We start from the raw sequence: 22,217 nt of genomic DNA, 5'->3' as shown, positions 1-22,217 counted from the left end.
ATAAGGGTCCACAATGGCAAACAACCAGCCCACCGCTGGATTGTTTTTAGCAATAGCTCTCTTCTCCAGGCCCAAAAGAAGAGTAGAGAAAAATTCAAAGAATAAAAAAAAGTTGTGGCTAGGATTCAGGAACAACAAGGGATGGTACCAGAAAAAAAAAAAAAAAAAAGGTTGGGTATGGGAAATGTGGCCCAGAGTAGAAAAATACTGTACAGACAGACCAAGGTTAACTGAGGCCACCTTGTGGTGCAAGAGTAGCTCTGCAGGCAAGCTCTTAAAAAAAGGAAGGCGGGGGCGGGGGCTGGATTAATTATAATGAGAGTCCTATAATTTTGAGCTAGACAGTTTCTTTGAAATCAACAAGTTCAAACCCTGTATTTAATAATTTGGCCAACTAAGATCCAGGGAGGTGAAATGACAAAATCCTAGTACTAGTCGGAGCCAGAGCTGAGCCCAAGTTGAGTCTCCCAGCTCCCAGCCCAGTTCTTTGAACTCTGCCCATGATGCTTCCTTTCTTGTCCTCTTTTTCCCCTTTTTTCCTAGGTTTTCCTTTTTTTTTAATTTTTACCTAATTTCAGCAAAGTTTTTAGAAAAGTTTCAAGAATAATATAAAGAATTCCTATAAACTTTTCACACACCAATTTTTTTTTTACTATATTTGCTTTATTATTCTGTTCTCTCCCCTGACTTTCTTTCAGCCACATACACATTTTTTTCCTGAAACTTTGGGAGCAAGTTGTAGATGCTGTGTCCCTTTACCCCTAAATAGTTTGGTGTGTATTTCTAAGAACAAAGACATTTTCTAATATAGCTGTAGTATAAATGTCAACATTGGGAAATGTTGTATTCTTTAACACTATTGTCTAATGTCCAGACCTTATTCAAACTTTTGCCAACTGTCCCATCAAAGGTCATTATAGAAAAAGAGAGAAGAGAATTTTGGGGGGGGGGTCCAATCTAGGATCACGGGTTGCAGTTAGTAGTCTTATTGTGAAGTTCCCAATCTATAGAAAAGTTGAAAGAATAGAATAATTGTCTGCTCTTCACCTCTTGTTACCATTTTGCCACATTTGCTTTTTTCCCCCTCTATGTTAAATCAATGCTATTCAAGAGCACTTCGGTGATAACAAAAATGGTCCACACCAGTGCTGCCCAATGCATTGCCGTATGGCTCGTGTGGCAATTCAGCACTTGAAATATGGCTAGTGCAACTGAGGATTTGGATTATAAACTTAATTTAATTAATTTATTTTTAATGTAAATAGTTCTATGGGGCTATATGGGTACCCTGTTGGACTGCACAGGATATAAACACATGATATTTTATGTCTAGGTTTGTGTGTGTGTGTGTGTGTGTGTGTGTGTATATGTCTATGTCCACACACTTTTTTCTGTAAAGTCTTTTGAAAGTAAATTGTAGATTCATGAGAGATCAGCTCCAAATACTTTCAGAATGCAACTCCTAAAAATAAAGACATTCTCCCACTATACCTAAAAAAAAAAAAATCAATTATTCTATCAATTCCAATATTCATTCCATATCCAAATGTCTTCAAATTGTTCCAAACATATTTTTATAGCCGTTTTCCCCCCAATCTAGGATCCAATCAAGCTAAGCACATTGCATTTGGTTGTTGTCTCCTTAACCTTTGAAAATGTAGAATGCTCTCCCTGCTTTTCCCAATGACAATGATTTTTAAAGACTTCTACCAGCTGTCATCTAGAAATATGCCAAATGCTGCACATTTCTGACTTTCTCATAATCAGATTCACACTGAACGTTTTTGCCAAGAATACCACATAGGTTACATTGTATACTTATGCACACACTAGCCTGCCTTGTTGGGGATGCTAAATTTAATCCCTTGGTTAATGTGGGGTCTTCCAGGTCTCTCCACTGTAAACATTTTCCCTCTAATTTATGGTTAATCAGCAGAGTGATATATTGAGTGTTTCTTTTTCTAAAAGACAAGCCAAAATAAAGTCATCAAGATACAAGCAAGTTTATCTAGAAAGTTCATTCACTGTTTGATGAAGTATAAATGCCAGCCTCTTCTACATGGAGTCACATTTTCACATAGGATATAGCTTCTAATGTCAACAAATAAGGCAAAAATCACATACAGCCAAAATTACACCCTTTGAAAGGCTCTTAGAAAGGCACCAGAATAGAACCTGGCATATTATCTTTCAATAGGTTTCAAACAGTTTTTTGCTTTGCTGTGCTTTGTGTTTCTTAAGTTAAATATCAGATAAAATGTTCAAGGGCCTGATATAGTTTAAAAGTATATCTCAAATCTCTAGGATTACATTATGAAGAGGCACAAAGGCACAGATGCGAAGAGAGGAAACAGCATAGTAACATCTCCCAAACTACCCTGCAGGCTCTATCAGTGAAATGCATAGGAAGAAGAACTACCCACACTATTCAAATTATTATATCTCTCTTTCTCCCCCACCACTTTCCTGGATGGCAGTATCAAATCCCTATAGATTAAATGCATATAATGAGAAGCACCTATATTATCAAGTTAGCTCTTTCTACACTAGTATGCTACTTCACACTGAAGAAAGGCAACAGGGAAATCTGTTAGAAGTCAGTGGATGTTCCTGAATCATATGAACCCACAGTAGGGACCTCAGGACATCACCAGGTTCCATAGGCAGGCTTCTGTTTTAACCTAGGCTCGCTAATTATTCGGTAAGGTAGTAAAGGCTGTAGTCCTAGATTCCAAACCCTATCAGTTCATTCTAATCCTCTCCTTCCTCAAAACGCGGGAGCAGCACAGCAACAACACACCAAGAAAAACAATGAAAATGTTTCAATACTATTTAAAAAAAACAATAACTCAATAAGAAAGAGGTAAAGTATATGAACAGGCAATCCACAGAAAAATACCTATTTCCCTTAAATGTATGATACGATGCTAAACAGTGCTATAATTAAAGAAATGCAGAATAGAACTATGCTGAGAAAAACAACTTTTCACCGATACAACTGGCAAAGGAAAAAGTCTGACAATGCACTGGGTTGGTACAGAGGTGGAAAACAGGTGCTCTCACACAATGCTCCAAGAGTACTCCGTCCAAGGAAGGCAGTCTGGCTCTTGAAATTCTAAAAATACATCCCCTCTGATGTTTCTTGGAAGGGACACCCAAGAAACTGATAATACTAGTTTCCTCCAAGCTGGGGCACCGGGGGGGGCTAAGGAAAGAAATAATGTTAAAGCATGCAACTATATTAAATAAATTAATAACATTTACATTTGAAAAATAATAAGAGACACAAATTTGCCTTGAGATGACTGTGTTGTGAAGTCTGAGCTCAGATACTGAGTGCTGTTCCCCCACCCCTGGGCGTCTCTCAGTCCATGACTCTTCTGCAGAACTAAAGCTACTGAAGCAATATTCTTCCATTTGAGCAATTTTTATTGAGGGCCTACTATGTGTCAAGTACAGTTCTAGTCATTGAGATGTCAAAAGTAAACAAAACAGAACAAGTCCTGTTATCATGGTGCTTATATTCTATTGAAGGAGACAGTCAATAAATGAAGGACATAAAAATAGGTATTGTGATAGTGACAAGGGCTGAGAAGAAAAATACAAAGTAGGGAAGGCGGCAGAAGTGAGGAAGTTCGGGTGGGGGAGGCTTTAGCTGGGGAGATCAGGAAGACATGGTTGAAGAGGATGACTTTTGAGTAAAGATCTACAGAAAGTAAGGAAGCAAGGCAGGTAGATATCCGAGCGAAAAGCATTTCATTCAGAGGGAACAGCAAGTGCAAAGGCCCAGAGGTAGGAACGTGCCTGGCGTAGTCAATGAACAGCAAAGAGGCCATGTGGCCAGAGCTGAGTAAATGTGGAAGAGTGACATGAGAAACTAGGGGATTATATCATGTGGGATCTTCAGCTCTTACTCTGAGTAAGATGAAAAGCTCTTGGTATGTTTGAGAAGAAGACTGACAATAGGTAGCTTACAGTTTAACAAAATCAATGGCTGCTGAGTGACCAACAGAACGAAAGAGGGCAAAAGGCAGATGCAGGAAGGCTATCACCTTAGTCCAGGGTTGATATGGTGGCAGCCTGTGGGATGGTGGGGATGGTAAGAAGTGGCTGAACGCTGGATACATTTTGAAGATAGACACAGCCAGATATGCTGACTGAATGAATATAGGACACATGAGAAAAACTCAGAGCTCAGTTCCAGGCATGTCACATTTTAGATGTTCACTAAACAGTCAAATGGAGACGAACAAGTGGGCTGCTGGAATTCAGAGGAAAAGTCAGACTAGAGATACAAATTTGGCGGTGGTTTCATAATGGTAGCACTTAAAGCCAGTGGGTTGGATGAGATCACCGAGGGAATGAATGTAGACAGAAAAAGAGGCCTGGGGCATGAAACAATCACCATTTTAGATCATTTTTGCCAAAAGTTCCTTTTTCTCTTCTTCTTCAATAATCCCAGCTACAACATGAGAACCCTAAGAGAATGAACAGTTACAATGTTAAGCCATTTCACAGAATTTGGCTCTCTAGACCAAGATGTGGTATAACTCCACCTCTTCCCCACAGTCTGGGCTGGACCTCAAAATGACTAACACTTCACACAGTGCCACTTACCTTTCAAAGTAAGCTGAGACTTCTCAAAAGGTAAGGCCACTCCTGCCCGGCTGGAGCTGGCAGATGCCATGTCATCACCAGGACACTGCAAGACAAACACGGCAGTAGTAGGTTTACAGGATATCTGATAAGAGATTGAGGATTGGACCCAATGTTAATATCTGAGTTTAAAGAGACAGAAGCAAGAAAATATAAACCTCGAAGCAACTGTGGCTATGCTACTCCCAGTAGAGTGGCATGTGTCTGTCTTACAATGACTATTGAACTGGATGGGTCTTGAGTAGCCTAAGAAGAACACTGTTGTATCAAAGTCTGGGAACAGGGGAACTTCTAGTCAAGATGGTGGCACAGGTTAACACAGCTTGCCCCCTTGTACAACCACATCAAATTACAACTAAAATATAGAACAACCATCAGAAATTGAGTTGAATGGAAGTCTGACAACTATGGAATTAAAGAAACTACATCCAACTGGAAGGAAGGGCAGAGACAAAGAATGGGCTGGTCCCACATCCACCTGCGGTGGATAAAAATTCGGGAGCAAGGAGTCACAGCCCCACGCCAGGCCCCCCAGCCCAGTGTACCAGTGCCAGGAAGATAAGTCCCATAACATCTGGCTGCAAAAACCAGCAGGGACTGAGTCAGTGGAAGATACCACCGGAACCCCAAGCAATTCCTCTTAAAGATTCCACACATGCACTTAGTCAGGCACCAATGGCATACAGGATGAAACTGAAGTGGAACCGAAGTGTCTGGCATCAAGGTGAGAACTGGGTGACAGCTTTCTCTCAGACAGAAAGGCAGGCAAAGGCCATTGACCCTTTTCTGAACCCTCCCCCAAAGAACTACACAGCCAGCAGGCTGGTGCCATATCTGAGACTCAAGTCAATTTGGCTAACACTGTTTGCCCCACCCTGGTGATCCCCAAAGACTCAATCCCACCCAATTTACAGGCCCACCCAAGCTGTTTCTCCATAAGAATGGCTGGTCTTGGCTCATGCTTTACAACTTCCCAAATCCTTTCAAACAAGCAACAGTCAACCTCATTTAGTCCTCAGCCCCCATACCTCTTGCTAAGGAGCCCCATACCCAGCACTAGCGGACATCAGCCTAGATTCACAGCTTGGCTTTGCCCGGGAATCTCCAATACCAGCACAAGAATCGGCCTTCTCAGATTTCTTTATAGCTCAGGCAGGGTAGCTCCAGGCAAAATACAGGTGGGGGCTGACCATGACCTGGACCACCTGGGAAACCTCAGAGCCTGCACACCCACTGGACAGCTACAGACCATGTCAGAGCACCACAACCCTGCCCCTGTACAGCTGATCCTGCACAGAGGGCAGAGGTTGATGGTAAGTAGCCACAGCCAATTCTTGCAACTGACTGGCCTGTGTATATCCCTCCGATTGATCTGCCAACAGCAACCAAGGCTCAGCCATAAGAGGTGGATATACTCAGCCCACATGAAGGGCACACCTCAAGTACCCAGCTTGGGTGACAGGGGAGGCTGTGCCTCTGGACACTACAGGGACACCTACTACATAGACCACACTACTAAGAAACAGAGTCAAAGTAGCTCTACCTAATACATTGAAACACAAGAAGGCTGACAAAACTAAGAGACAAAGAAACATGGCCCAAATGAAAGAACAGATCAAAACTCCAGAAAAAGAGCCAAATGAAATGAAGATAATCAATCTATCAGATTCAGAGTTCAAAACACAGGTTATAAGGATGCTCAAGGAACTTAATGAGGACCTCAACAGCATAAAAAAGATCCAGTCAAAATGAAGGATATGCTAACTGAAATAAAGAACAATTTACAGGGCAACAACAGTAGAGCGGAAGCTCAGAGACTCCCAAAGAAATTGGACCCAAGGAGGAACACACCAAGACACCTCATAATTACATTACCCAAGATTAAAGATAAGGAGAGAATCTTAAAAGCCACAAAAGAAAAGGAGACAGTTACCTACAAAGGAGTTCCCATAAGACTGTCAGCTGCTTTCTCAAAAGAGACCTTGCAGGCAAGAAGGGGCTGGAAAGAAGTATTCAAAGTCATGAGAATCAAGGACCTACATCCAAGATGACTCTATCCAGCAAAGCTATCATTTAGAATGGAAGGGCAGATAAAGTGCTTCCCAGATAAGGTCAAGTTAAAGGAGTTCATCATCACCAAGCCCTTATTATAGGAACTGTGAAAGGGACTTATCTAAGAAAAAGAAGATAAAAAATATGAACAGTAAAATGACAACAAACTCACAACTATCCACAACTGAACCTAAAAAAAAAACACCAAAAACTAAAACTAAGCAAACAAGTAGAACAGGTACAGAATCACAGGAATGGAGGGTAATCAGCAGGAACCAGGTAGGCGAACAGGGGGAAAGGTACAAGGAATAAGAAGCATGGTCTGTAGGCACAAAATAGACAGGGGGATGGTAAGAACAGTAGAGGAAATGGAGAAGCCATTTTTTACAAAAAAACAGTGTTGGTGAGAAGCCTCATATGCCAATTAGATGGCACCTGACGACCACCAGTAGTTAAAGATGTACGCACTGTACCTCCTAAGATTCCACACCTAGGTATTTTCCAGGGGGAAATATTACAACACATGCAGAAGAAGCCATATTCAAAGACGTTCATCACAGCAATGTATATAATAGCAAAATTTTGTAAACAACCCAAATGCCCATCGATGAGGGAATGGACAAATTGTGATATACTTATAGGATGAAATGCTATATAATACTTGAAATATACGAATTTAATCTATACGCGCAAGTCCCAAACTGATATGCTAAAAAATAATAATAATAAGCAAGTAGCAGCCTAAGTACAGTATGAGGCCATTGAAAGACAATTGAACTTACACAAAACAACTGTGTATATTGTTGGGGACACACATAAATGGAATAAAAGTACAGAAGCATAGATGGGAAGGAAACACACCATTCAGAACAGACTAGGGTCTAGGGTAGCAGAAGAGGGAGCCGGGGAAATGGAATGAGGAGAGAGACCAAGGGAACTTCAACTTTATCTGCAATACTTTATCTTCTAAAGAAAAAAGTTCTGAAGCAAATATGGCAAAATATTAATATTCATTAAATCCAGATGGTAGTTGTTATGACTATTTGTTATCTTAGTCTCTGAACCATTTCAAATGTTTGATCTTTTACATAATTTAACAGTAATTTTAAAGGAGGAGATCTTATCTTGACTAATGAAGGAAAGAGTAATGAAGCCTAGGGGCTTTGAGTAACAGAGGTTAAAGCACTAAAAGCTGGAAATCCATTATTTATAGACTTTAAAAATAAAAGAATCTTTAAAATTTTCACATCTACTGGGACTCTTTCTTCCCTAACTTGACTGGGGGTAGTTTTTAAACTAGCTTGTTCTCCCTGAGCTTTAGCTGCTTTTAGCCTTTGGTCTGAACTCAAGAGAATCCAGGAGGATAAAACTCGAAGGTCCTACATGGCCCACTAAATGGGAAAATGACTGAACCTCTTGATCTATACTTCATGGCCCCAAAACAAAATCAATCAGATAAATTCTAAAGGAGGCTCAGAACAAAACCAACTAGGAAAGCAGGAGAAACGGCAGATAACGCCACCTTCTTTTCTATCTCTGGTGTCTTTCATAGAGTCCATAGTTCATTAAACATAATCTATGTCATTCTGTGGGCTTTGTCTATCTTTCAGATCCAATTAGCAACATACCTCTCTGACATTACAAGGTAGATATCTTCAATTGTAAAACTTTTCCAAACCACGTATAAAGAAAAATAAGCATTACATAGAAGGGAAGTCAGGTCCTATCCTAGTCAAAATATTTTCAACCTATTAGCTTCTGCCTCAAGTCCATACCAGATATGGTTTCTAATGGGCATAAGATCCAAAACCCTACCACCTACTACAGGAAGCTCATAAAGCTTGAGACCCAGAATTTACTCTGCATTTATCTCAACACAACTGTACATGGACTCAAGTAATCTTCCCCTGGTAATAAGCAATGGGCAGTGTTCGCATCCAAAACACCCCAAAGAAACTGAGTTAGTATAAGCCTGGAACAGGCAGGGGAGTGGAGAGATGGGAAGAAGAACAATGTTTCAAAAAATCACCAAAGAGCCCTGGCTGGCGTCGCTCAGTGGATTGAGTACTGCCTGCGAAATGAAGGATTGCAGGTTCAATTCCTAGTCAGGGCACATGCCGGGGTAGCAGGCCAGGTCCCCAGTGGGGGCATTCGAGAGGCAACCAATACTCACACCCAGGTTTTTCTCTCCCTCTCCTTCTCCCTCCCTTGCCCTCTCTCTAAAGATAACAGGGGAGACAAAAACACTAGAGGAATCTGAGGTCTCCAGTATCTATAGTTATAGCAATTATTAAACACTACGCAGACTTTTATTTTATTTTGTTTTTTTAAATATGGAACACTTCACAAATTTGTGTGTCATCCTTGTGCAGGGGGCATGCTAATCTTCTCTCTACCATTCCAATTTTAGTATGTGTACTGCCCAAGCGAGCACATCCTAGTCAGATTAACATAAAACCCCAAACCAAAGGCCTATTCACCTCCATTCTTATTACCTAATACATCACATCTGGCTTTTAATTAAAAATTATAAGTTATGCTAAAAGGCAAGAAAAAACAGTGTGACAACACAAACATCAAAACCACACTCGAGTATGACAAAGATTTTGGAATTATCAGACAAGGAGTTTAAAATAACTGATCGATATGTTAAGGGCATTAATGATAAAAGAAGACAACACCCAAGCACAGGTGGATAATGTAAGCAGTGACATGGAAACTCTAAGAAAGAATCCAAAGAAAATGCTGGAAGTCCGAAACACTATAACACAATGAAGAATGCCTTGATGGGCTCATCAGTATACTAGACATGGTTGAGAAAAAATGAATGAGCCTGAAGATATGTCAACAGAAACTTCTCAAACTGAAATGTACAGAGAAAAAAAAAAGACTTCAAAAAAAAAAACAACAGAACAGAACATTCAGGAACTTTAGGACAATTTCAAAAGGTACATATACATAACTGGAATACCAGACAAAGAGAAAACAGAGCAGAAGAAAAAAATGAGGTATCAACAGACAAGAATTTTGCAAAATTGATGACATACACCAAACTCTTGAGGAAACTCAAGAGAGCATCAGAATAAATACAAAAAAATAATAATAATAATTTATGAAAACAAAAATCTACACCTAGACATAGCAAAGAGCAAATCTTGAAAGAAAGCAGAGGGCCCTGGCTGGTGTGGCTCAGTGGACTGAACACTGGCCTGCAAACCATAGGGTGGCAGTTTCAGTTCCCAGTCAGGGCACATGCCTGGGTTACATTCTCCACTTGAGGGCGTGTGAGAGGCAACCCCATGTTGAGGTTTCTCTCCCTCTCCTTCTCTTTCCCTTCAACTCTCTCTAAAAATAAATGAATTTTTTTTAAAGAAAGGAAAGAAAGAAAAGAAAGAAAGAAAGAAAGAGAAAGAGAGAAAGAAAGAAAGAGAAAGAGAGAAAGCAGAGGGGGAAAAACGCTTTACCTATAGAGGCATAAGGATACAAATCACGGGAGCCTCCTCGTCAGAAACTATACAAGGAAGAGCGCACAGGACTCCAGTGGCGCAATTGGTTAGTGCGCAGTACTTGCACAGGAAGAGAGTGCAGTGAAATATTCATAGCATTGAAAGAAAAAGAAAAGAAAAAAAAAAAGCCAACCTGGAATTTTTGTATCCAATGAAGTTATCCTTCAAAAGTGAAGGAAGACAAAAGGACTTTCTCAAACAAAACCTGTTCTGCAAGAAATGTTAAAAAGAAATTCTTCAGGGAGGTGGAAGATGATAGGGGTCAGAAGCTTGTGTCTACACACAGATAATAAGACCATGGGAGAAGGCATGAATAACGCTCCACCCACTGGCTTCTTTACACACTAGAAGATTGGTATGTAGGGAAAGGGCATGTGCTGAGAAGGGCTGCCAAACAGAAAACAAAGAAGAGAACTAACAACACAGATAACAAGTAGTAGAAAAACAAAGGAGGGATTTGGGGTGAGGAAGTGGAAATGTTTTTTAATTATACTTTATTGATTACGCTATTACAGTTGTCCTAATTTTTCTCTCTTTGCCCTCCTCCACCCCAACTCCCTCAGGCAATCCCATCATTGTTCATGTCCACACGTATAAGTTCTTTGACGACTCCATTTCCAATACTGTGCTTTACGTCCCCAAAGCTATTCTGTAACTACCTATTTGTACTTCTCTGTCCCCTCACCTCTTCACCCATTCCCCCACCCCCCTCCCATCTGGCAAGCGTCAAAATGCTCTCTGTATCCATGATTCTGTCTTTCTTCTTTTTGTTTGCTTAGTTTGTTTTCAATTTCAATTATTGATAGATACATATTTTTGCCATTTTATTGTTCATAGTTTGATCTTCTTTTTCTTAAATGAGTTCCTTTACCATTTCATATAATAATGGTTTGGTGATGATGAACTCCTTTAGTTTTTCTTGTCTGAGAAGCTCTTTATCTGCCCTTCGATTCTAAATGATAGCTCTGTTGGGTAGAGCAATCTTGGCTGTAGGTCCCTGCTTCTCGTGACTTTGAATATGTCTTGCCAATCCTTTATAGCCTGCAAAGTTTCTCTTGAGATATCAGCTGACAGTCTTATGATAACCCCCCCTCTAGGTAACCAACTGCTTTCCTCTTGCTGCTTTTAAGAGTCTCTCTTTATCTTTAACCTTTGTCATTTTAATTATGATGTGTCTTGGGATGGGCCTCTTTGCATCCATCTTGTTTGGGACTCTCTGTTCTTCCTGTACTTGCATGTCTATTTCCTTCACCAAATTAGGGAAGTTTTCTTTCATTACTTTTTCAAATAGATTTCCAATTTCTTGCTCTTCTCCTTCTGATACCTCTGTGATGCGAATGTTGGACCCACTGAAGTTGTCCCAGAGGCTGCTTATACTATTCTCACTTTTTTGGACTTCTCTTTTTTTTAAAGATTTTATTTATATATTTTTAGAGAGAAAGAGAGAGGAAAGAGGGAGAGAAAAATCAATGTGAGAGAGATACATTGATCGGTTACCTCTTACACATCCCCAACTGGGGACCTGGCCCACAACCCAGGCGTGTGCCCTGACAAGAAATGGAACCAGCAACCTTTTGGTTCACATGGGCGAGGGACCAGCCTGTTCTGCATCTTCACCCCTCCTACCAGTCTCAATAGATGTGGTTTCTTTAATTTAAGTCTGTAGTTGACAGACTTCCATTCAACTCAATTTCTGACAGTTCTGAGTGATGGCTGTTCTATATTTTAGTTGTAATTTTGATGTGGTTGTGCAAAGAGGCAAGACGTATCTGCCTATGTCACCATTTTGACTGGCAGTCCTCCAGAAGTGGAAACTTTAAAAACTGTGGACAAGGAATCTCATTCAGAAGGTGAGTTTAGGGCAAAAATACGAAGAAGTTGAAGGAGGTAACTAAGGATATTCATGGAAAAACATTTCAGGCAGATAAAGGGCAAGAGCAAAGCTCCTGAGATGGTTGCAGGTCTTGGGACGATAAGGAACAAAACAGGGCCAGCATGGCTGGAGGGCTATGAAGGAAGAGGAGAATGACAGCCATAAGACATGTAATTGAATTTACCTTGTTGGGCAAAATTATCCATAATGAAATATGAAATGCCTTGGAGCAGTGATTCTCAATTCTTTCTTCCATTTGCATTATCTAAAGTGCAATTCAAAGCCCTGGCTGGTGTGGCTCAGTGGATTAAGCGCTGTTCTGCAAACCAAAGGGTCAGTGGTTTGATTCCTAGTCTAGGGCACATGCCTGGCCTGCGGGCCAAGTCCCCATTCAGGGGCATGTAGAGACAACCACACATTGATGTTTCTCTCCCTCTCTTTCTCCCTCCCTTCCCCTCTCTCTAAAAATAAATAAATAAAATCTTTTTTTTTAAATTGCAATTAAAAGAAAAAACCTACTAACAACCAAATCCCAACCTCAGAGATTCCCATTTGATTGGTCTAGAGTGACGTGGGGACAGATATGTTATTTAAAAGTTCCCCATGTGATTCTAACATAAAGTTGCAGGTGATAATCACTGGCTTAGCGTTACTGAGTAAGTTGAGGCCTCAACAAATTTGACTGCACTGAAATAGGACTTTAGCTCTATCAGAATGTTTAAGGCTAAACTAAAATTGTGAAAAACTTACATGGAATAATATGCAATATTATCAATTGGGACAGAATGCAGTAATGGATACCTATGTCTGGAGTGGTTTCAAGGAGACTAAGTATTGCACCACCTTCCCTGATAGTTTTCTCTTAGTCTTCCAGGGGCTATTGATAAACATGACAGATCAAACACATGCATTTATCTCTGCTCCCTTCTCAAACCCCAACAGAATGACAGGAAGACAACACAAAAACGCAAGCCCATTAAAAACAGAATGGAAAAGGAAATAACAGAGACAGCAGCAACATTTTGGAAATGGCAAGTCGGTGGACACTAAAACCTAACTACCTGCAATGGGAGAAGTCAACAAGAAGCAAAATGACTGGCATGGAGAAACCCCAGAACAGGTCAATGATTGGTGGCACCAAGTACTTCTGAGAGTGAGAGCCTAAGTGAAACTAAAAACAGGACAGGTAAAAGCTTATATGGAAAACAGGTCCCCGGCTCCCCTGCCCACCCAATTCACCTAGGCAGCTACCCCTCCCTAATCCCAGCAAGAGAGTTAAAGTTTAGCCTCCAAATAGGCTAACCCAGACTTGAGGACTTTGGACACAGTTGAGGGTCGTGATAAGGCACCCTGCTGATCTAGGGAGATACATCAAAGTCTACATCAAGAACTGCGACAAGTCACTGTCCCCCAAACCCTCTGCCTTCCCTCACCTGACCACAAATCAGCCAGCTGGTACTTGACTTACATGTAAACAACTATTTGAGGAAAGCCTCAGGTCATAAAAGATGTCAAAACAAACAAAGAGAAAAGAAGAACTCAATTGACAAGCTGATCCTAAAATTCACAAGGAAGTGCAAGGGGCCCAGAATAACCAATACAATCTTGAGAAATAAGAACAAAGTTGGAGTCCCAATTTCCGATTCCGAAACTTATCAAAAAGCTACAGAAATCAAGACTGTATGGTATTGATTTAAGGCCAGACATACAGAACAACAGAATAGCATTGAGAGTCCAGGCGCAAACCCATATACATAAGTTCAACTGATGTTAGACAAGGGTGCCAAGACAACTTAGGGGGAAAAGAATAATAATAGTCTTTTCAACAAATGGTGCTGGGACAGCTGGACATCCACGTGCAAATGAATGAAGGTGAACCCCTACCTCATACCTTATGCAAAAATGAACTCAAAATGTATCAAACATAAATATAACAGCAAAAACTATAAAACTCTTAGAAGAAACCACAAGTGTGAATGAATCCTCAGAAGTTTAGATTAGGAAATGGTTTCTTAGATATGATACAAAAGCACAAAGAAAAGCTAAATAAATTTGACTTCATCAAAATTTAAAACTCTGTGCTTCAAAAAATACCATCAAGAAAGTGAAAAGAGAACGCAAAGAATGAGAGAAAATATTTGCAAATCATGTATCTGATTAAGGACTTATATCCAGAATATATATATATATACATATATATATACACACACACACACACACACACACACACATAATTCTTACAACTCAACAATAAAAGACAACCCAACTTAAGAAAAATGGGCAAAGGATATGAATAGACATTTCTCCAAAGAAAATATACAAATGACCAGTAAGCAGATGAAAAGATGGAGAACATCATTAGTCACTAAAGAAATGCAAATTAAAACCACAATGAGATACACCGTAACAGCCCAAACCAAAACATATAATAACAAGCGTTGGTGAAATTTTGGAGAAACTGTATTTGCTAGATGGAAATGAAAAATGGTCAGCAGCCTTGGAAAAGAGTTTAGCTATTCCTCAGAAGGTTAAACCTTGAATTAGCATAAGACCCAGCAATTCCATTTTTAAATACATACCCAAAAGAACTGAAAACATGCATCCACACAAAAACTCATTCATGAATGTTTCTAGCAGGATTATTCATAACAGGCAAAAGCAGAAACCACCCAAATTGTTCATCAAATGATAAATGGATAAGTAAAATGTGGTATATCTATACAATAGACTATTATTTAGCCATAAAAAGGAATGAAGTATTATTTCATGCTATAAGATGGATGAGCCTTGAAAACATTATGCTAAGTGAAAGAAGTCAGACTAAAAACAATAAAAACCCAATTATCATATGGTTTCAATTATACAAAATGTCTAAAATAGACGAACAGGAGGAAAAAGGCTTTTTATTTAAATAGTGAATTCCTTTAAAATGTCCAATACCTGACTACCATAAATCTAGAAATAGAAAAGAGAAGAAAATTATAAAAGAAATGTTATGAAAAATGTTTTATAAGCTGAAATCCTTCCAAAATTAAGTATATGTCTAGACAGAAAGGACCCAATTGTATGCCCAAACAATGAATGCAAAAAGAACCACACTAAGGCACAATAGCATGAAATTTCAGAACGAGCTTCCAGTCACATTCACAAAGAACTGGAATCAGAATGTCATCAGACTTCTCAACAACAATACTGAGTGAGAGAAGACAATCACATGTTTTCAAATTTTAGATAAAACTATTGACTATCTACAAGTATATAACCAAGAAAACCATCAATCAAGCATGACAGGAAAACAGTATCTTCAGATTTGCAAAGTCTCAAAAAAGTTGCTTCCAAAGCTTTCTCAGGAAGCTCCTGAAAAATGAGCTCCAGGGAAGTAAACGAAAAGATGGAGGATGCTGTTTTCACATGGGAAAGGCAAAAGAAATTCCTAGAATAGCGATGAGGAGAAGCCCCAAGGCATTATGCAGCAACAGTTTAGAAAGCGACCGGTCCGGATTAGACAGTTTATAGGAAGTTGTCTTCTCTACATGAGTGGAAAGAAAACGGAAGAAACGGATTACATGGTGCACCTGACTACACTGCAAGAAGTATTATTTTGAGCCCCATCCGAATGCTTGTGGCTGAACTGGTGATAGGTAAACAGCAAATTATGCAAGTGAAAAAAACAGAGAACATGTAACTCTAGTAAAAACAACAGTTGTGTAAGAAAGGAAGTAAAATCCTAATACACAATGTGGCTCAGCTGTGACATTTATAATCATAATAACAAACAATTTAATCCAAACTTGCGCTGTGGTTGTAATCAGAAGATGGTGCAGAAGTGTGTGTTTGTGGAGACTGGCTGCAAAGAGAGCTAAATTCTCATCTTCAATGGTTAAAAGGCAACAGATAAAACTGACAAGCTAATAACCGTAGAACAGAGTAAGTAGAATAGAAAGCAGAAGTCAGTACCAGAAGAGACCTAGAAGAGTTAATGGTCATTGATTCCAGGGATTAAGAATAAAATGAGATGAAGCAAGGAACTGCTGTTGCATTATAAGTCTTATATTGCTATTTGACTTTTTAAACTATGAGCATGTATTATTTTGTGCATAAATTAAATTTAAATCCAAGAAAGGAAAAGGCTTCTCTTCAAATCAGGTCGTAGGATGATGTCCTTAATTTTATTTTTTTTATTGTTGTTCAAGTAAAATGTCCTTAATTTTAATAAGAACATCTCACATATATTCAATTAGTGTACTGGGTTGAACTATGGCCCCCCCAAAAAATATGTCTGAGTGCTAACCCCCCTGGAACCTGTGAATGTGACCTTATTTGGAAATAGGGTCTTTGCAGATGTAATTAAGTTAAAGATCTTAGGATGACATCACCCTGGATTCAGGGTAGGCCCAGTGTTCTTACAGGAAACAGGGGAGGAGGCCACCTGAAGACTAAAGCAGAACCTGGAGTTATGCAGCGCCAGGCCAAGAATGCCTGCGCTCCCTAGAAGAAGCAAAGACAGTCTCCCCCAAGATCCTAGAGGGATCGCAGCCCTGTTGACACCTTGATTTCGGACTTCTGGCCTCCAGAACTATGAAAGAATAAATTTCAAGTCTGTGTTAATTTGTTACACAGATTAGGAATAAAGAAATTAGTATAATTAGCAACAAGACTTTAGAAAATGTGAATTTCAACTGACATCAGGCTGACGCTGCAAGCCCTCCGCACATCAGCAACGCATCCCTGGGACGCCCGACTCCCAACCCCACCTGGATGCAGGCCCCTCAGAAGCTGCATTAAGAAATAATCTGCAGCCAGAGGGGGCATGGTCTTGCCCAAACTGTCCGTTTCTTTATTATGATTCCAATACAAAGCAGACTCCTAAACACAGCAGTATGTTTTCACTATTTAAAATGGTATTTTTGAAGTTCTATTTCAAGACAATTGATGCCACTACTAACAAAACAATTGATTAGCTCTTGAAAGTTTGAAAATAATGTTATCTATTTTAATGACAAGTGACAGAATGACGCAAGAAGGGCTACATTAGAATAACAGACAGCCTTTCTCCAGTCTTCCCCATCTTCCTCCTCCTTTTTGCCTCTTTCCTTTCCCAGTTTGCTAGGCCCTTGCTCCCCTCCGAGTTCGCCAGTTCCCCTACTGCGATGCAGACCTGCCCCAGGCCCTGCATCAAGGGATTCACAACCAACAGGACAGCTGCCCTCCACCTCAGACTTAGACTGTCGTACAACCTGAACTACCAGCTTCCAGAGGCTTATCAGCTCTGCCCTGAAGTGAACAAGGAGTGCCCTTAAATGGGGTGGGGGTGGGGAGGTGGAAGAGGGGATAAGAGGGATGACTGGTAATGGGAAAAAAAGGGGGGCGCCCTTACACCTTTAATTTTAAATAAGAAACTCAGAAAAAGAAAAAAATGCCAGCTTTCTTTGCCTATAACTTACTGGCTGTTATAAAGAGAAGAAATCATTAGCTAGGACAGTTAATCCCTGAGTCCTTCTCATTAGCAAATGAAGGATGTCAAGGGTCCACCTACTGGTCTAGTTTCCAGAGACATCCAAAAGACAACAAACATCTATCATAGTCCTTTTTGGTTAAAATACTTGAAACACCTGAGATCAAAAAAGCAGGGGAAACATCTCTTATCTTATTCTACTGGGAACATCAGAGGAAGCTGAGTAACACGTGGTGCCCTGGCCCCAGAAGATGAAAAAGAACAGCCGCCACCGCCTGCAGTACAGCTTCACTTGACCACCACAAAACACAGGGGTGCATTCAAAACAGGACTGGTTGACTCTTTCTTTTTATTATTATTAAAGTATAATTCACATACCACAAATTCACCCTTTTAAAGCATGTAATTCAGTGGTTTTTAGTATATTCAGAGTTCTGCAACCATCCCTGTTATCTAGCTCCAGAACACGTTCATCATCCCAAAAGGAAACCCCATACCCATCAGCAGTCACTCTTCATTCCTCTCTGCCCCCCAACCCCTATTAACCACTAACCTGCTTTCTGTATCGATGAATCTGCCTATTCTGCACATTTCAAGTAAACAGAATCATACAATATGCGGTCTTGGTGTCTGGCTTCTTTCACTTAGCATGTTTTCAAGATTCACCCATGTTGTAGCATGAATCAGTACTTCATTATTTTTTATGGCTGAGTAATATTCCATTATATGCATATACTTTTTGTTTATCCATTCAACAATTGATGGGCACCTCAACATCTGGGTTGTTAGGATGGGTTGATTCTTGAAGCCAAGGGACTATAATGGCCAAGCGTACCTTCAGCAGGCAAGCAGCCAGCATTCTGACTGCGCCCCTTCCAGGCCCCTTTTACCCACCCTGTCCAGTCCTCAGCCAGGGTCGGTCTTTCAACCAATGCTCATAGACACCAGTCTGTGCAAGGCTCTGGAATCCAAAGGTGAATGCCAAGGGGCCCCTGTCCTCTGGGAGCTCAGATAGCTTGTTTTGAGGGACCCCCATTAAGTAAATCCTCAAAGGGCTTTTGGCGAGAGAAAGCAACCATACATCAGGTAGCTCTTGCAATATCTAAAGCACCTGATCATTCTTACTACCCAACTTCAGCAAGAACCTTTCAGACCAGCCAGTCTGGTACAGGGGAAAAGGTTTAACTGCCCAGTGGCCTTTGAGTGATATTGAACAAGCAACATACCCTCTCTAAAACTCAATTCCTCATCTGTGAAATGAACCTAAAAATACTACTTCCCTTATAAGCTTATTGTAGGGATTAAATTAGTTCAGGTAAAGCAGAGAGCACATAGTAAGTGCTCCTGGAGTACTAAGGACAAGCTAAACTAGTTCTTCTTGATGCTGTAATTCTAGGCTCTGGGATTCCTGAAATTCTTGACCCAGCTTTGAGTCAAGAAACCACTGAACACTGACCTCGAGATGAAAGGGCTTGTGTAGCAGATGTGCCAGGGAAGAGCAAAACTACTCACCAGCACTCAAATTTTATGTTTATTTAGCCAGCTGTAAAAATAGGCAGAGCCTCTTATTTATAACTATAATAGATCCACCCAGCCTCCATGTCTTGAAAGATTTGGAAGAGAAGGGTCTGCTCACAAGCTTCCTCCTTTCCTTCACACTCTCATGCTTTTCCAGTTCTTTCCAACACTTACGTTTCTTTCTTGGCCTCCTTCCTTCACCCAGTTACCTTCCACTCTCCAGAGGCCCATACTGAAAAACAATCAAATAGAACTGAACTTTGCCAAATGACATCCATACAAAGACCAAGTGCATAAAGGAGAGACAGACAGACAGAGACAGGAGAGCACAGTGGAATTACAAGCTAATAATAAAACAGACTGGAAAGCAGATCTGATGACAAAACAGGAAGCAAAAAGCACGGATGACAAAGAAGAAGAGGACCTGCCCTTGGTCAGGACCGCCAGATTTTAGTATTTGGTGTTTTTCTAGAAGTAGGCATTAACACTTGACTTAAATCACAAAATGTTTGTTTATAAGGTTGGGAGGAGAGCAGACGCAGGGGCCTGCAACCTTCCAAAAAAGCTTCAGTTAGCTCTTTTTAAGAGAAACAAGATCTTCCCTCTTCTTCCTGCTTCTCAGAAATTCCAGTCTCATAACTGTCCAAAGGGACTCAAAAGCAGCTCACTGATCTGATTCCCGTGGGAGTTTATATTCCTGCACCCATTACTGCGTGTCTTACTGATGGAAGCATCAGATCTGGACTCAGAAGACCAAGATTGAAATCCCAGCTCTACCATGTCTTAGCTACATGACCTCATTCACGTGAGCCACTTCCCCCGGTGAGGTTCTGTTTGTTTCAAATCCATAAAACAATGGGGTACCTAACAAATAACATGCACTCCATATATGTTAGGTAAAACCAACACTTAAACATTAAAAATCCATTACCCATACAGACTTTCTCTTCTATCCTTCGTGGAAGTCTCTAAATTGGTTGCCAACTCAGAAAGCCAGACTAATTCCAGAAACTGGCACTCAAACTGATTTCAGCAGCACTACAAATAAGCACTTGGAAGGATAGCATCCTCAGGAAAAAAAAAAAAAAGGGAAACCCATTAGCTTGTGATTTTCAAAAAGGTCTTTAAGCGAAAAAAAGGAGGGAAAACCAAGTTTTCTGAGATATACAATGCTTTGCTATACTTAAAATACCTACTCGTGTAATAGTATACACTGAGATTTTATGTCAAAATTTCACTTCCAATAAAAAGCACTCCTTGAACACATGTCCATACTACTCCTTAAGGGACTCTGACTCTAAATACTGTCCACATGCTAATTGCTTCCACAGACGCATCTCCAGTCCAGGCCTGTCTCCAGACTTCCCTATCTAACTGACCACGACACTCACTTGGCTTTCTATAGGCATTTCACAACCAACATGAACAAAACTCAGCCCCAACCCTGTTCCTCCTACAGTCTTCCCCATTTCAATTAATGACAATTCCATTCTTCCAGTTATTAACACCAAAGACCATGGAGTCACTCTTGACTCATTTCCTACTCTCTCTCCACATCCACGAACCCTGTTGGCTGTACTTTAAAATATTCCCAGGGCCCCAGCACTCCTGACCACCTCCATCACTACCACCATCCTTCACCTGAAACATGGCAGTAGCCTCTGAACATGTCTCCCTGCTTCTAGTCTTGCTCCTCTTTATTCTTTCTCCATATGGCAACCAGAGTGAGCCTGCTAAAAGGCAGGATGGAGCATGTCCACTTCACTGCTCAAAACCCTCCAAAGGCCCCAACTATATGAGTAAAAACCAACATCCTTACAATGGCCTGCAAGGCCCTCCACCACCTGTCCATCTCTCCCCCTACCCTCAACATCTCTCTGACCTCATCCTCCGCATCCCCCCTTACTCAGATCCCTCCAGCCAGGGACCCCTGGCTGGTCCACAAACTCACCAGGGGTGATCCTCCTTTAGGGCTGTTGAATTTGGTGTTCCCTCTGCCTGGAATACTATGTCCCCATTCAGCCACATGGCTCCTTCCCTCACCTCCTTCAGATCTTCATCCGAGGATCTGAATGGAAGGCTTCTCTGAGGACCCAAACTCAAAACTGCAACTCCAGCCACCACCCACACCTCGCTTCCCTGCTTTATTGTAATATCATATGTATTTTACTTGGTTGTTTTGTTTATTTGCCTTTCCCCACTAACATATCCACAAGGGCAGGGATTCTTGCCTTTCTTGTGTACTATGTATGTTCCTAGAGTTTAGAACAGCACTGTCCAGTATAATTTTTTAATTATTTTTTATTTATTGACTTTAGAGAGAGAGGAAGAGAGAAGCATCAGTTTGGTGTCCCATTTATTTGTGCATTCATTGGCTGATTCTGTATGTGTCTTAACCTGCAACCTTGGCATATCAGGACAGTGATCTAACCAGCTGAGCTCCCCGGCCAGGGCCAATATAAGTTTTAATTTTCTAGGAAGCACATTTTAAAAGCTAAAAAGACACAGGTGAATTTAATTTCAATTATACTGTTTAACTCTCCAAAAGTATCATATATAGCATATATTTACACTGTTTTAAAATTATATTTATTATAATAGAAAAACATCAGTAAGACTATTTTTTCTTTTTCACATACTAAGTCTTCCAAATCGGGTGGGTACAGTATTTTGTGCTAATAGCATACCTCCAGTGCTAGACAGCCCCGTGTGGCTAGTGCCCAGCATACTGGACAGCTCGACTCTAGAACAATGTCTGGCCTACAGTAGGTTGCAATGTCTGGCACTTACAAATAGTCGTTGAACGAAAGAATGTTTTCCCAGGGAGAGGCAGCTATTGCGGAGTGCAGAGTTTTCTGAACTTTAATTGCATTCTACATTCACAATTTTTGCTGTGATTTATTTACTATTTTTTCCTTAAATTGACATATTTTATACTAGAAAAATACTTTAAAATAAAACTTTATATTGCTTCTCTGAATGAAAACGTATGGGTCTAATGATAAAAGGCCTGGGCTTCAGTCCCTGCTAAGCTCTGGACTCTGAAGCAAGGACTTTGCTAAGCCTCAGTATCTTCATCAGTAGAACAGGAACAATATTCACCTTTACAGGACCTTGGTGAAAATCAAAAGAGATGTTGATATAAGCCCTTTGTAAA

The 22,217-nt window shown here is 40.4% G+C and overlaps 1 protein-coding gene and 1 non-coding gene across 3 annotated transcripts in view; both read right to left on the bottom strand.

The window, feature by feature from the left end:
* The window catches only part of WWP2 (WW domain containing E3 ubiquitin protein ligase 2), a 148,239-nt gene that overhangs the window by 124,414 nt on the left and 1,608 nt on the right, over window positions 1–22,217 (bottom strand). For both annotated transcript variants that reach the window (XM_024556137.4, XM_024556138.4), the window contains exon 2: window positions 4,618–4,702. In XM_024556137.4, coding sequence (XP_024411905.1) covers window positions 4,618–4,687 — 70 coding nt within the window. In that variant the 5' untranslated portion in view covers window positions 4,688–4,702. The remainder of the gene's footprint in view (window positions 1–4,617; window positions 4,703–22,217) is intronic.
* On the bottom strand, window positions 9,036–9,142 carry LOC112300873 (U6 spliceosomal RNA). The gene has a single exon (XR_002974425.2). It is a non-coding gene; the product is annotated as a U6 spliceosomal RNA (small nuclear RNA).

Source organism: Desmodus rotundus, chromosome 12 (assembly GCF_022682495.2).
Source record: "Desmodus rotundus isolate HL8 chromosome 12, HLdesRot8A.1, whole genome shotgun sequence".
Classification (NCBI taxonomy): domain Eukaryota; kingdom Metazoa; phylum Chordata; class Mammalia; order Chiroptera; family Phyllostomidae; genus Desmodus; species Desmodus rotundus.
The sequence above is the reverse complement of the archived record's forward strand: the minus strand, read 5'-3'. Positions and strand labels throughout refer to the sequence as shown.